Consider the following 15783-nt stretch of genomic DNA (forward strand, 5'->3'; position numbering starts at 1 on the left):
CTGATCTCCCATCTCCTTCCTTACATTCAAATTAGATGTCCTCCACAGTCGGACCTTCCCATGAACCTGCTGGAAATGTCTCACCAGGGTTCCTCACCTGACTCTTCTAGGGCCATGACAAAATTATTTCTGAAACCATGCCCCCTATCTTGTCTCTACAACTTGCGATGCAGAATACTGTCTAGTTCCAATCTGTAAGAGTTCAAGCTGTCGGTAATTAGCAACCCTCTGGACAAATATGTAACTGAAAGTTTTGTTTGGATCATTATGTATAGTTTAAAAATAGAGCTGCTGAGTTTCATGATAGTTTATTAAACTATCTCAAGACACCRGGGTTTGTTTATAGTACTTTGGCTAGTAGTAGTGAACTACTGGTATTTTTTTGCCTTTTTTCTAGCTGTCCTTTTAATAACAGATACTTATATGCCTTAAAAAAAAGACTGAGCCTGTCAGGATGGTTCACTGATTTAAGCTTACTGTGTTAGGCTGGAAAAGCCACAGTATTTCTGCACATAAATATTTTTTAGTCTGCGTARTTGTCTATGCATTTGTTTGTGTGGCGTCTCCAGTCGCTAATCAAGAGCTAGAAGCCAAAAAGTCGCAGTATATTGGCAAGATTATACATTTAGAAGCCTTTTTAAAAATTTMTTGATAGGTTTAGTGTGAGCAGTGTTGATCTGAATTTTAAACTTGCATTTTCAATTGACTTCAAGTGAGAATTCACCACTTAGAAAAGGTTACTGTGAAGAAGGAATGTCAGGTTATATCACATATGATCCATTTAGTGCTGAAGTGTTGGTGGTGATGCTGAAGTTGCACACTTTCTATGGTTTTCAGATACAAATATTAAAAGTAATGGAAGAAATATTTCTAAAATTAACAGTAGCTATGTCAAGTTTTAAACTCGCGCACCTCTTAAGTCTTTTGTGTAGTTGACATTTTGTGCATGGTGGGTAAACCAAAGATTGTGGAAGAAATAYTTTTTTGTGATTAAAAATGAGTATCTTTACGGAATTTCTTCTGATTAAAATATGGAGCGAGTGCTCAGTCCTGTAAAACTGTCTATTGGCAAAACAGCTATTGAAGGTATTAGAAAGTTACATATGTAAGAAGGTTCTGGTTTTCCTTTTCATATTAACTACAGTTTTGTGAGGAGTTTGTTGTTTTGGGCTCATTGACCAAAAAAAAAAGGGGGGGGGGAGAAAAAAGAAAAAACTGTACGTTAAATTCCTTGTCGTGTTTTAAACAACTTCACTGTTTGTTCTGTTTTTGTAAGTTCTCCAACTAGAGCTGGAAATATATTATTTCCAAAACAAGAAAGAAGAAGGAATCTTCTTCTTTCCCCTTCTGCCAGAAATGGAAGCAGAAATGTCAGACCAAATTAGGGAGGGGAGAGAATCTCCCTCCTCCCCCCCCCCTTTTTTTTTCTTTTTCTCCTTGCCAATTCTTGAGGTAGGTGGTGATGTCTGTATTTCTGTGATACCCCACCCTTTTCTTTTTTCTTTTTTTCCTCAACTAAAATCATTGCCAGAGTATTAAAAATTTCAATAGTTGGTGTGCTCACAGCTGCTTTCTGAAGGTGTTTAGTGGCACTTCTTCATAGTTGTGTTTAAACAATGTTAGGTGCATTTCTCTAGCAATCAGAAGAATTGCARTTTTTAAGCTGTTGATGTTAACTGAACACAGCACATTATGAGGTTTCAGCTGCTTATTATGTGTGACTAATAATGAGGATGTTTGCATCTGTGACTCTTTTAATCAAACAGGTGCTAATATTTTAAGTTAGCATCCACACTACAAATTCTGAAAGTTCAACCACTTAGCATGAATTTCTGAGACTAATCTTTTATTTTAGAGGTGTTAAGAGGAGGTCACACTTAAGGAATCTGATGGCCTCCTGTGATGCGATGACTGGCTGGGTAGAAGAGGGGAGAGCAGTGGATGTAGTCTCCCTTGACTTCCAGAAGGCTTTTGCCACTGTCTCCCATGACATCCTCATAGGCGAGGCCAGGAAGGTGGACTGAGAACTGGCTGAATGGCAAAGCTCAGAGGGTTTGGCTCAGCGGCCAGTCCAGCGGTAGGCCTGCAGCTAGCAGAGTCTGTCATATACTGGGTCACAACTGGGTGCAAACTTGTTCAGTTTCCTCCTCAGGGACCTGGGTGAAGGGACAGCGTGTACTCTCAGTGTGCTTGTTGAGGATAGAGAACGGGGAGGAGTAGTTCATCTACCAGAGGGCTGTGCTGCCATTCAGAGGGACCTTGACAGGCTGCAGAGATGGGCAGAGAAGAACCTCCTGGCCTAAAACACAGGGAAGTGCCAAAGGAAGTGTAGCAAAAGAGTGCTGCTCCGAGGGAGGCATAACCGCCTGTGCCAGGACAGGCTGGGGGTTGCCTGACCGGCTGGAAAGCAGCCTGGCAGAGGAGGAGCTGGCAGTGCTGGTGGACAGCAAGGTGACCATGAGCCAGCAATATGTCCCTGTGGCCAAGAAGGCCAAGGGTATCCTGGGCTGCATGAGGAAGAGCATTGCCAGCAGGTTGAGGGAAGTGATTGTGCCCTTCTCCTCAGCCCTAGTGTGGCCACATCTGGAGGACTGTGTCCAGAGCTGCGATCTGCAATAGAAGGGACACAGGACGCTCCTGAAGCAAGTCAAGCAAAGGACTACAAGGATGATGAAGGGCCTGGAGCACGTTTCCTGTGAGGAGCTGCTGCGAGAGCTAAGACTGTTCAGCCTTGAGAAGACTGAGGAGGGGGATCTTATCATTGTGCGTAAATATCAGAAGGGAGGATGTAGAGATGGGGCCAGACTCTTCTCTGTGGAGCCCAGCAATAGGATGAGAGGCAAGGGGCACACACTGAAACGCAGGAAGTTCCTTCTGAAAACGAGGTAATATGCTCTTTACTGTGAGGGTGACTGAGCACTGGAACAGGTTGCCCAGAGAGGTTGTGGAGTTTCCATCCTTGGAGCTATTCCAAAGCCGTCTTGACAGGGTCCTGGTGACCCTGCTTGAGTAGGGAAATTGGGAGAGATGGTCTCCAGAGGGTTCTTYCAACCACAACCCTTCTGTGATTCTGTGATATTGAGAGGTTCTAGTAAGAAGGTGCTGACCACACAAATGTGATCTTAAAATTTCCTTTTAAAAATCTATTGATATTTGGTCATGCCTCAGATCAGTGCGCCTTTGACCAGCCAGAGACATTCTCTGGAGATTCTGTAGTACTGATGTTGGTTCATTTGTTTCCTTAGGAGCTWAGAACTCATCACTGAATCCTCCAACAACACAATATTAAGTGCTTATTAAATGGACTCAGTGCTTTAGTGTAGTTGAAGAGTATTGATTTTCAAGGCAGATTGTGGTATTAGTTAACTGGAACATGCCCAGCTTTTCAGATTTTGTTAAAAGCCTTAGAGTTTTAGGGAAAATGCCAAATGTCGTAACTGCTGGAAATCATTTATGACTTGTGAACCTTAGCTTTTATGTATAATTYTTTTATTTTGTTGCACAGCTAATCTTTTAAAGGAATATTTTTGGAAGTTTTCTGACTAAGAAACAAAGGGTTTTTTTCAACTCACTACGTGGGACAGAGAGAAGGAACCTTGCATATGTTTTTTGGCACTAACAGTTATGTAATTTTATGGGTTTTTTGTTTTTTACAAGTAGCTAAACATTTTTCTTTTATAGATTGCAAAATTCTTAGGAAACTAGAGGATATACTGGCCCAATTTTAAGAGCAAATACCTCATATCAGAATATAGAGAACTAAATGCAGCTTACTGTTGAGTATATTAAGACAGTAGAAAGAAGGAAAAAAAACGTGAATCTCCTGACTCCTTATACCAGGATAATCCATATATAAATAAAAATATCTCAGAGAGCAATGTTGGGAGGGGATGATCTTTAAATAAGTGAAATGAGTGAGGAACRTGTCCCATAAAGAGAATGCAGAATAAGATTAATTTAAAACGGCTGTTGGATATTAGTGTGGATCAACAAATGTACAGCTGCCAAACATGGAATTGCAAATTGAACAAGCAGACTATATAGGACAGAAGTTTGGAAATTGCATTTTTGTAATCTAGTTTCACAGGTTTCACACTGAGTCCTACAGAATTAATAAATGAGAAGACTTATGTGAGYTTGACTGCATGATAATTTTAAATGTCATGGATTCAGAAAAGTATCATCTTCTCTATGACGCACTATTGGGGCAAATAAAAGTCAAGTTTTTATACAAACTGGCTTATTTGCTGCAGCTATTCTAGCTTTTGATCAGGTCTTGAGGGTAATCCATAGTGTGGGATCATTAAGGTTAGTTTTAAATTTATAATGAGAATAATTTTTGGATGGAATTTTAAAAGCGTTTTCTCATGGACAGACAGAAGTATTCTTCTGTGAACTGATGCTGCCTTAGCTGAGGTGCTGCAATGGCCAAAGAAAAAGGTTGTGCCCTGCAATTTGAAATAAAAAGCACCAAATAAAATTACACATTCACTCAATGCTATTGATTATACTGCTTGTAGTTGAAATATTTGTCAGAACATGCTCTAACCACAAGAAATTATGTTTTTTATCTGCCTGTAGCTCTGTCAAAATTCTCCTTTTTCTCTCTGTTGATCTGTTTGCATGAGAGAGGATCTGTGGAAAGATGTTTTGAATTGTCAAAGGAATGAATTAGCTTTATTGTGCTGTGACCTAAATAGGCTCATCAGATCAATCAAAGTCTGCTGCTTTTCTTTTCTGTCTTGCTTAGGTTGTGCTGCTTCTCCTTCTCATCTTCCTTATCCTTCCCCCTTCCCCCCTGCCACACAAACTCTTTCCCAGCGTCTGCAGCCCTAATCCCTTATGAGCATGAATAAATGAGGGAGCTGTCGGGGTACTTGCTTTAAAGCAGTACCTGCTTGGTAATTGCCTGTGTGGAGACAGACTTTGTGCGAGGGTCCCCTGCGAGTTCACGGGGGCGCGAGCCCTTCTTTTCTTTTGTGGTGCCTTTGGGATAAAATACTTTTCCTCCTTTGTTCCCTCTCCCCCTTGCGCTCTCTTCCTCCTCTTCCTCCTCATCCCAGGTTTAATGAATTGTAATTTTGTAGTAGTCGGGGAAGTATCGTGCTTCACTGAGAGTGAGGTTTCTTGAAAGAAGCCATTGTGAACGGCTTGGGCTCAGGACAGGAGGGCAGCTGGATGTATCACCGCTCGGGAGTGCCTTTGTGGAGGGAGCACTTTTGTTCTCGTGAAAAATGCCAGGAGATGGCCAGACGTGATTGGCTCGGAAAGGATGAAGGAACCCCTTATAATCATAAATCACTTATTCCTGTTGTCTGCAGAGGCGGAGAGGGGGGTCGAGTCCATTTCAGCAGTAGCAAATGGTTGACAGCATGGGTGAAGGTGGCTGGAGCAGGATTAAAAGTCGGGTACAGCCAGATTTGAGTTTTCTTACCTCAGGTGCTTAATATTTCTTTGTCTAACAACAAAAGTCTCAAGTAGAAGTTAAGATATATTTTTAAAGCTCCAAAGCCTTGTAACCCACAGGAAGTGCCTAACCCTAGTGTCTGGTTCAGGCTCTTGTGTAGATCCTTGGATGCATCTGCACAGCCTGAGTGACAGAGGATGGTCTGCATTTAGCCTAATGGCTGTTGCCCTGTGGCAACAGCAGCTGTTTGGAGGGGATGAATAGGAGGTGACCGGGAGAGCGGTTCTGACTATGTCCTGCACCAAATGTCCCTGTAGACAAGCTGCAAACAAGTGCCCTGCCAACAGCTTCTTCCCGAGGTGTTGCTGCATCTTCCCTTGAGCTGCTGGAGAATGGCACAGATGAAACTTAATTTTGAACTAGTGATTGCTATGTATCCAAAAAGCAAACTAATTGAACTTGATTGGTTTGAGAATGACTTCTTTCCAACATTTTTGTTTTCCCTTTAGCTTATTAAATGGAGACTGACTGGAATAGTTCTTGTAGCACAATTCCCAGTTGAGTTGTATGTTTTTACTTATTTTCTCATCACAAACTTCACTAGTGCTGTTGATTTGTTTTGCTTTTCTGTTGTCTGAATTAAATTGCTAAATCTTACAATATAAAGTTCAAATTTTGAGTTGATGATACACCTTCTATTAGCAGTTTGTTTCATTCATTGCATGAACTTGGGTCTTGGACTCATCATTCCTTCCTGCAAATAAGTGGTAAAATTCCTGGATTTGTGTGGGGAGGAGGAATGTATTGTTTTAGCTATCATTGTACTTTATTTTTTTACTGAATCCTTTCAGAGTTTGATATTAAAAAATCTCCGTAGGCTAGCGAGCAGTAGCATTAAGGAAAACCATTGATTTACTGATTGATTAATTGCACAGAGTTTTCTGTAACATGTCTTACAGTTGCCATAGGTGCTGCTGCTGGGCACTCTGCAATGTGTGTTTATGAACAACCTGAATATGTGTGCTTCCAACATTTGGCTTTCAAAGCCTCAGTTCCTTCAACAGACTGGCAGTGCGGGGGAGAGRTTCTGGGCATTAGGCTGTGAATAAGAGTTCAACAGAAGAATACCGCCCCAGTGGCCAGCTTTAAACATTCCTGTGGAAGCTGAATATTTCCAGATTGCTGCCCAGGCGCCACCATTTTATCTTGCTGTGAATGTTAAGGGGTGGTTGTCCCAGATGGTTGTCACAGAACAGGTCAGCTGGAAACCTCCCTCTAAAGAGGGCAGAGAAAGGCAAGGAGTTGAAGGAAYGGCTGCAGTGTTTCAAGCGGTCCATATGCAAGTCATCACTCATCTTCTATTCTCCTCTGCCTGTCAAGGATGTATGTGGTCTTTACTAGAAACTACGGTGCTGCTCTTGCAACATTAATGGTAGGCTTGTAAGCAAAACTAGCACAACTAAGTTTGTCAGGGAAAAGGAGAAGAAAACAGTTTAACTAGTCAGGGATTAAAAGCTGCTGTAAAAGAAAGTGAAAAACAGACACAGTTTTGCTAATAATACYGTCTCCTAAATTCATGGCTTTGAGCGTGGTCTTTGGCACTGCATCTTGTGCCTCTTCTCTTTTCCTTGCTTCAGTCGCTGAATTGTTGTTAGTCAGGAAGGAGTTTATTATGGGGCCAAACATTTTTAATTAACAATCCCATTCAGTAAGTAATCAGAATCAGCATTTGCTGGCAGTATCTCAGTATTTTCTGTATTCTTTGTGGTAGTGTCTGTGTGAGATGGCAAATTAGTACAATCCCTGTTTTTTAAGGCTGTAAAAACTGAGACTCTGGGTATCTTGTGCAAGATAAAATCAGAAGTCTGCTGCAGAGCGGTCTCCCACATCCACTAMCAATCTCAGAGTCATTTGTTTTTAAAGAGCTAACATTACAGTACATAGACATCTGCAGTTAATGATGTTTTAGGCAACTGTGGCAAACTTTTAAAATTTTTCTAGTAAGTAAATATTAGGGATTTTGTGGTTTTGACTGCTGGATTGGCAATGTTGGAGGCTGAAGTCCTTTAGTTGTTGCATAGTGATACAGTGTAAGTTTTCTAAATCTAGAGACACTGCCCGTGGAGAAGTAGAYTTATCTCATGCTTATTTCAATCCTAAGAGAAATGAGCATAACATCAAAGATGATAAAAATGATGGTTTTCTGTGGTGGGGGAAGTGGATTGAGACGACATGCTGAATTTCACAGAAGCTCCTGAATTTGCTTCTAGTAGGGAAGAGGGGAAGGTTATTGCTGACCTAGTGCAGACTGAGTGATGCAGAGACAAATAGCCCACTGGTGTTTTCTTTGAGTCATCCGCTTATGGGACTGATTTTTAATGTTTGATCTCTTTATCGGCGTGACTACAGTGAAGGCGGGAGCAGAAGGGGAATGCTGAAAGACAGACGATATCTTATRCGTTGTTGGTTACCAGTGTGGAGTAATTGTGCCTCCGCATTGGAGAATCATGTCGGTACACAAGGGATCCTGAAATGGGAATGAAGCCCTGAGTCCTGGGGCTTTGTGAACCCTCTGCCACTATGAGGCTGCCCTAAAGGTTTCACTTGCACATGTCCCTTGTGTTTGCTCCGTGATGGCAACGCTGCTGGAGCTGAAAACAGAGTAATCCTGGACTTACCACCCCAGTGTGTCCGGCAAGTAGKTGTTTAAAAATGTTGTTAATGGAATATGGATAATGCAAAATTCTAAAGAGGGTATTATTATATATGTGATATTCTTCTAATTCTAAGTAGTATTGTCAGGAGTTGTGTGGTGTTAAAGATCACAAAAGTCATTAAATGTGGCATAATTTTCCCAAKGACTAATCATGATTCAAGTAACCCAGATAGTAGCACCTAAGGAAGATAGTTCACGTTCCTTACTTGGAGTGTTTCTTTGGAAGGTCAGACTTAGACTGTGTCACCTAAAAGTTTGTAATTTTTGCTGCACGTTTCAAAGTTCACTCCTCCTAAAACTAGTACCTACCACCAATTATAGAACTGCCAAGGAACTATGAAATACAAACTCTTTTCAGTACAGTTTGCAAAACTCTATAGCGAGTGGCATACTCCACAGACTTGCTTTTCCTTAGCTTTGACTTCAGGAGTAGTGTCTCTGGAAGACACGTTTTAGAACTATGGAATCAAGTTTTTTTTTTTTTTTTAATTACTCTTTCACAGTTATTTTCCCTGCAGTTTAGTCTGTAAATGCYAGTTAGATGGATTGCTTTAAAAATGGACCTGACAGGCGTTCTCCAAAAAGTTTGGTTTTTGTAGCACTGGTCAGTGCATTCTCTCCTTTGCCTGTGCAGGTTTGTTCTGTGCTAGGTGCCTGCCTAATCAGCCTGGTTTTTTATCACATTGGCAGAGGCCTTTTCTGTTGCTGTTGGCGGTTTTTTAGGAAAAGGGCGTGCCTTTCAGTTGGAAGAGGAACTACTGTGAATTTGCGCAGAGGAAGGCAACAATTTCAAGCCTCTCATGTGTGAAACAGAATAGTATACTGAAGAAGGATGATTTTGTTAGTAATTTGAGGCCATGGTCATTTTTTGTATAAGCTGCTTGTTGGAAATCAGTGCAAAAGCAGAGGTGCCTTCCCACCGTTGTACCCTGTAAGCAGGTGAACCTGTGTCCCAGTAACACTGGTGAGACAGATGAAACGTGCAGCTGCTGCAAAGTCCAGTTGCTTATGGCAGTTTGGGGATCAATCCCATGCTGTAACTGTGAAGTCGCTGGATCTGCAGAATACCCACAAAATATTGATAATGTGCTCAAASAGTGAGGGAGGAGCTACATGTGTTTCTGCTTTGCACGGTGCTGAGTCTCAGCAATTTGATGAAACTTGAAGTGTTTCCGTGGATCGTCTGCTTTTGGCATGCTGCACTCCAGAGGCTAGAACCTGCTGCAGCTTCGCGGTCAGTCCAAGACCCCTGCTGAGGACATTTTTCTTTCTCCTTGAGGAAAAATCTTGTTCATTGYTAACCCGAGGCAGTCTCTCAGGTTTGCTTTGCGAGGGGAGGGCTTGCTTCTCGAGTGGTAACACTGTGTGAAGGACATGCCCTGCTGAGCACGTCGATTTGGTGCCTAGCATTTTCTCTTCAACTCTGCAAAATTGCAGTTCATTTCTAAGAAGGATGGCTGTGGACCTCTGTGCAGCCTTTTTTAAAGGCATGGAGATATAATGTGCATCTCAAAGTCGTGCTGTTTCGTCTCTGCGCAAGCTTCATTTGATGAATAACAGGTTCTTTATTAGACAGAAATAACTTGATTTTGTTTTCCATATAGCTAGTCCGAGTTGACGCTAATAAGTATAAACTAGGAATGTTACAGACTGAAATTGCTGGGCTGATTTAATCATTGTGATTGTCTGGAGCTGCTGGGGGGGGAGGAGAAGTGTATCTGGAAGGGAAGGCAATACAAAGAAAAGACTACATGTTGTGGCCAATTAAAATGCAGCTCGTAGGTCATTAATAAAGTGGGAGTGAGAGAAAAAAAAAAGAAGAAGAAAAAAGAAAAGAAAAAGGAGGGGAAGATGGGAGTGGTGGGAAAGGAGGGCATCCTGATTTGCACGAAAATGCAACTCTCATTTACAACCCCAAGGAGACTCTATTGTAGTGCCTTGCTGCTCCTGGCTGTTTCCTGTAGTGCCGAGGGAGGGAGGGTCTGGGGGCGTGTTCGGAGGACAATAGTTGAAGGCTTCGCTGTCCCAGGCAGTTGAAATGCCATCGCCTGGCAATTAGGCGGGGAGGTACAAAGGCTGGACGGGAAGGTGGCTGCATCCCTCTCGGCTCCACAGGGAGGGGTGTGGAAGAGCCCCGTAGAGCAATGGGGAGAAAAGAAATCACCTGCAAAACTCTGTCTTTGTGGAGCAGTCAAACTTGGCGAGGGGAAGACAAGATAAGAAGAACTACTGAATAAATGCACAATTAACGAAAAAGCCTGTCCTGTGCAAACGTGAATAACGATTAACTTGCCTTCCCTCCTCCCTTTTTTTTTTCTTTTTTTTCCCCCTTCTTTCCTGTTTTGCATGCTGAAACTGGCTGCTTTCAGCCCACAAGACTACATCTGAGGAGAAGGAATTCAGATTAAAGAATTGTAAATGGTTTCATGCATCAGTACAATCTGGGCGGATTTTAAGTTGTGATTTAAGAAAAAAAGGGGGGGAGAAGTGTGAGAAAGAGAAATCTAATGTGCAGAGTCTGAGCAGGAGCAGTCTGAAAACCAGTCACCTTTCTCAACTCCTGTTTTTCATGGAATCTAAACTCCAGGACCGCAGTTAAACACTTTGGAAATGGTGGTTTTTATCAACACAAAGCTTAAATCGCTCATCAAACTTTTCAAGAGAAAGAGTAAGTAGTTTTGTGGGCTTGCTGTCTTTCGGGGAGGTAAGAGTCCCGCAGGAAACTCCAGTTCAGCCAGGCTTTTATGCTGCTTTATAGAAGCCTTTTTTCAGGGTTTATGTCGCTTTCTTTTCAACTGAACAGTGTGTAATGTGGAGAGGCGGCATTGGGAAATGATTTAGGACGTCTGCTTTGGGATAGTGCGTTGTTGTCATCTCTTTTTTGAAGCCCTTTGTCTTTCTGGCTTTGAAGAAGGAAAACTTTTCTGGGTAAAATSAGCAGCTCAGTAGTTGGGGGTGTCACCTGTGTCGGTGACAGCCGTATCCATGAGGCTTRCTCCGGGCTGGGCTCAGGCACGGTTCTGGGACTCGTTCGTGTTTTTTATTTATTTATTTAATTATTATTTTTAAAGTGTCTATAAAATYATTGTGATTCATCTTTTCATTCATTAAGATGGAGATTCTTTTAATTCATTAGAGGTAGCAGCTTATAAATAGGTGCAACRTTTCTTTTGACATCCTTTTGTTGACTGATGCTGTGAGAAGTGGTAACCTAGGTTTTGGTCCGTCAGGATTGAAACTGGACAGTGAGGTCCAGGCTGGTGTTTCCTTGCGCTCCTTCTCGACGACCTGTGCTCCCTTCATCTTTTTGTAAAAGCGGGGGTGGTTGATGCTATAACCAGGTTGGTGGTGACTTACCAGTGTGCTTTGATTTAGATTTGACCTCTGTTTGAAAAAGGACGGAAAAAGCAGCCTTGTAGTGGATGCATTGGTGCAGCCAGCACCAAGGACTTGGGTACAGGTGGGGAGAGGATGCAGGACCAAGCCGTTTTAAAGATGTAGAGACCAACCAAGGCGCTTGGAAAACCTTTTCTGAAGAAGGAATTTCCCCTCCGAAAAAGTTCTGTGGGGAGAAAAGAAGCTTTGAGCGCATGTCACAGATAAGTCTTGAAGATGGCTTGTTTACTGTGGCTTGTTTCCGTCTGAAAGGATCCCTGCAGATACGAGTCCTTTTGGGCAGCCGACGGGAGGGGAAACGCCTCAGTTTGCGCGGCCCGCTCCRCGCTGCGGCGGGCGGGCGCGGAGCTGCGCCGCTGCGCCTTGGCCGAGGGCCACGCGGGGCCCGGGGGGGGGGTCGTAAAACTCGACCCCCAGCTGCCCTTTGCCTGTTATTACAGGGCGAAGGGATAAGGCCGTTCAGCCGTAAAAGTTTTTATTGGTGGTAAACTTTGAGCAGAAGGTAATGGCTATCTCCCGGGAAACGTGGATGATAAACAAATCTCAGAATTATGTGCTTTGGCTGCCTCCTTGCTAGACTGTAGTCTGTAGGGAACTTTGAACTTGAACCGGGTCAGTATTTTATTTTCCTGTRTGTATCGGCCGAGAGGAGATGCAGACCTCCTCCAGCGCTCTTGCGCTCTGCCCAGCGAGTTGCTGTTGTCAGAATCTGCTTTGCACTCATAGTGGTGTAAAGTGGCTACTTTGTTGGCTTCGATGGGATTTTTATCCCTGGTTTGTGTTACCCATGAGGTCAGAAAAGATCATTTGGTGATAAAAGTGAATCGGTGGTAGTCTCTCGTGGCGACCGCTGTGTTCTTGGGATTGCCCTTGAGAAGGAAGAAATCATCCTCAGCATGCAGCACCTGGCGTGATCATGGGAGTGGAAAACTGTTTTTTGTTTGAGAAGTCTAGGTGTTCTAAGGGGGAAAATAGAATAGTAAGTTCACTGTAAATACCACAGCAATGTAAACAGGGGAAGAGGGAAAAGTTTCCTGCCTAACACAGAAGACTAAGTTTAGGCTAGATATGAGAGGGTTTTTAACTATCATGGAAGTGAGGCTCTGGAGAGCTTTTTGATATGAGAACAGAATCAAACAGCCTGCTTGATTTTAAGATGCTTGACACGTTTATGGGTGGGGTTACGTGGCATAGTTATCTACAATAGCATTTAATTTTCTAATTATTGTCTCTTTGCAGCCGTTTCCAACCTAGATGAAGAGAGTAGATGGACAGTCCACTACACTGCTCCATGGCACCAGCAGGAAAATGTGTTCCTGCCTTCTTCAAGACCACCTTGTGTGGAGGACCTGCACCGACAAGCCAAGTTGAACCTCAAGTCAGTACTGAGAGGTGAGATGCTGCTACTGATACTAGTGTCCTAAAGGGGCAGTAGTTTTTGCCATTGTCTTTAGCAAATGTATCCAAATTCCTGGGCTCCAGAAGAAACTTCACATTCTTCTACCTGCAACACATATTAGGAACACTGAATGAGGTTTACTGATAGATACTTGGGGAGGGGAGTTTGTTTGTTTGTTTGTTTGTTTCTTGCTGTCAAGAGATGAAGAAATCTACTGCTTGACAGCACTCTAGAGCGGAAGGATGGAAAGCATGGTGTCTTTGGGGCATTTGCATTTAGGTCTTTGGAGTATTTAAAAAATGGCACCTTCAACTTCAGTAAGTATTAAATTACTGCATTTATATTCTGGAGCAAGAACCTAATCAGAGGTGTTTCATTCAGCAATTTCCTTTGTTGCGCATCATGGCTATGTGTGAGAAAGGCAGAAAGGGTATTGAAAGCAAAGAAGGGAAAATGGGAGCAGGGAACTCACAAGGACTTTAGCAGAAGCGTAACTGCTGTTTACAGGACTGTGTGGTGCTTTTTTAAGGGCTAGTTTGTACACTTGCATCTGCTGGGAGGTGTGCAGGTATTATTGAGAGCTCTATGCAGACAGCCACATGCAGGCTGCTTCTAAGGTTATAGGTAAGAATTAAGAAATCCCCTGGAAGTTTGAATGAGGTCTATTTTAGGATAGAACTGAAAAAGCAAGAACTTTGTTAATTTGTTTCGTTGAACCGCCTGTCTAGTGCTGACTTCTAACTTCATTGGGGTGTATCCAGGCAGTCTGACATGGGATGTGTTGTGTTTTATTACTACAGTCATGGGGACAGAGGCAGGCAGTGGGGAGGACTTCAAAAGTCTGTGGGCCAAAAGTAAAGTTAGAAACTGCAGCATAGTTCCTGTGTTTTGGAAAATGTTAATATAGGTTTTTCTTTTAACTGATTATTAATAAAGGGGTTTGCCCTGCAAAGAGAAAACTTGCTTCAAGTCCTTTTTGTTTTAGTAGGAATAGCAGGTACTTGATACTTTACAAGGGGAACCTGGTCTGAGAGAAATGCTAATTTTGTTTGCTTGGCACTGTTTCTGCTTTGTAAGCACACAGGAAACTTTTATTGGAGAATAATCTGAATGGAGAGAGTTTGACTACTGTATTTTATTTTTCTTGCTATTTCTCTAGTTAATTGATTTTTCACCATCTCTTCCTAGATGCTTTTTGCTGTAATTTAATAGGGCGATCTTGACAGCCGCTGTTACTAGCTCATGCATGGCTCAGCAGATAGCCTGTGTGTCCTCTGTGTTTATTGGAATAGTGCATTTGTGCAGCACTTAGCATTAATGCTTACTGTTCCCACACAGGCACACTTATCAGTTTTTTTACAAAAAGAAAGATATTTGCCTGCTTTAAATTGAAAAGAAARCTCTTTGTAGCTAACTCTAGTTAGCTTTTTTAAACCTTAACTACTTGTTTTTCTATTTTTCTGTTCTCTATTTGGGACCATTATCAAAGAATACTGCTGCTTTGGTTTTCTTGTGTTTTACTGAAATTATATCTTCTGCTGTTTCATATTTAGTTYAATAAATTTATATCTTATTTGTGTAAAAGCAAGTATCATATGCTGCTTCCCCCAGTGTACTCATTCAAAATTATTTATATCTGCTGGGATCTTTCTCTGCAGCTACTTTTCTTTATAAAACAATAACTATTCGATACTACTAAAACCTGACAGTTAGACACTTGTGGAAAAACAAACTGGCTTGAACACATGCTACAGGACTCCTTGGTAATGAACTGAATATCAGGATCATGCTTTCAGGGCCTGGTAGTAGTTGAGAGAGAAGGAGAAAGCGGAAACGATGATACCTTCATCAAAAACCCAACTTGCTGCCATGGTGAACAAAACTGCTATTTTTTTTTTTCCTCTGCCTCAAATTCTTTTCTTGGGCCACATTTCTTGCTTTAGCACGGTTTGGCAACACCTCCTTGCTGTGGCCTTTAGCTGCCCTGAATAGCTACAGCGTGAAATTAACACCACTWTCAGTAATTCCATCATTGCCTCGAGGGGCGCCTGAGTAGTAGCAGATGCACTGATTGAAATTCTATCGATTTTATTCTGCGACTGCTTCAGCAAGCTCTGTGAGCTTAGGAAGAAGACACCAGCACTTCTGGTCACATTTGGAGGAAGAGGTAAAAAATACTGTATCCTGAGTTGAATTTCAGTTAGTATAGWAGTGCTGCAGAAATTATAAATTAATTGTGACTACTACTAACTACGTCCCCCTGCTGCGTTTGAAAAGACAGATTTTTTCAAAGCTTACTAATGGATAGAAAATAAATAGCCTGAGCACTAGGCGATTATAGAAGACTTAAGGAAGTCATGCAAGCGCAGCTTGGCTAGTATAGGAACTTTAATTCTACGTTTCTTGGCCTCATGATGAAGCTTGCATTTTGATGTCTTTTTGATGTTTCAGATGAATTCATTGAAATGAAGTGTGGGGCCGTAGAACAGCTCCCTGTGGTCTGACCTGCTGGGTAGATGGTGGGAATGACCAATGTCAAACGACAAAGTGCACCACACTTGCTGTATCAGAAGCGGCAGAGAGGATGCCCATGTTCTCCACCAGTGTTTGCTGAGCAGAAAGGAGTAAAACAAAACAAAAAGCTGGAAACTTTTCTTTTGGAGATGATCTAGTAGACTTGCATTGCAGTGAGGAAGTATTTAAATTTGATAATAGGGAAAGCTTCCTAACAGTAAGGTTACTGAAGCAGTGAAATTGTTGGAGCTGTGCAATCATTGGAGGTTTTAAAGAACAAGTTGGAAAAGCAGCAGTCAGAAATCATTTGCATGTATTTGATCCTACCTTTAGAGGAGGGAGTGAAGGAAG

At 42.2% G+C, this 15783-nt stretch overlaps 1 protein-coding gene across 2 annotated transcripts in view; it reads left to right on the forward strand.

Annotated features, from left to right (window-relative positions):
- NHSL1 (NHS like 1) overlaps window positions 1–15783 on the forward strand; it is a 92080-nt gene that overhangs the window by 30054 nt on the left and 46243 nt on the right. Inside the window, exons 1-2 of one of the 2 annotated variants that reach the window (XM_085299294.1) lie at window positions 10658–10791; window positions 12759–12911. In XM_085299294.1, the coding sequence (XP_085155420.1) occupies window positions 10734–10791; window positions 12759–12911 (211 nt within the window). In that variant the 5' untranslated portion in view covers window positions 10658–10733. Of the gene's footprint in view, window positions 1–10657; window positions 10792–12758; window positions 12912–15783 lie in introns of those variants that run through there. The other variant, XM_085299295.1, reaches the window with a different exon arrangement.

The sequence above is a fragment of the Rhea americana genome, unplaced genomic scaffold (assembly GCF_003343005.1).
Source record: "Rhea americana isolate MKP2758 unplaced genomic scaffold, rheAme1 scaffold_149, whole genome shotgun sequence".
NCBI classification, from domain to species: domain Eukaryota; kingdom Metazoa; phylum Chordata; class Aves; order Rheiformes; family Rheidae; genus Rhea; species Rhea americana.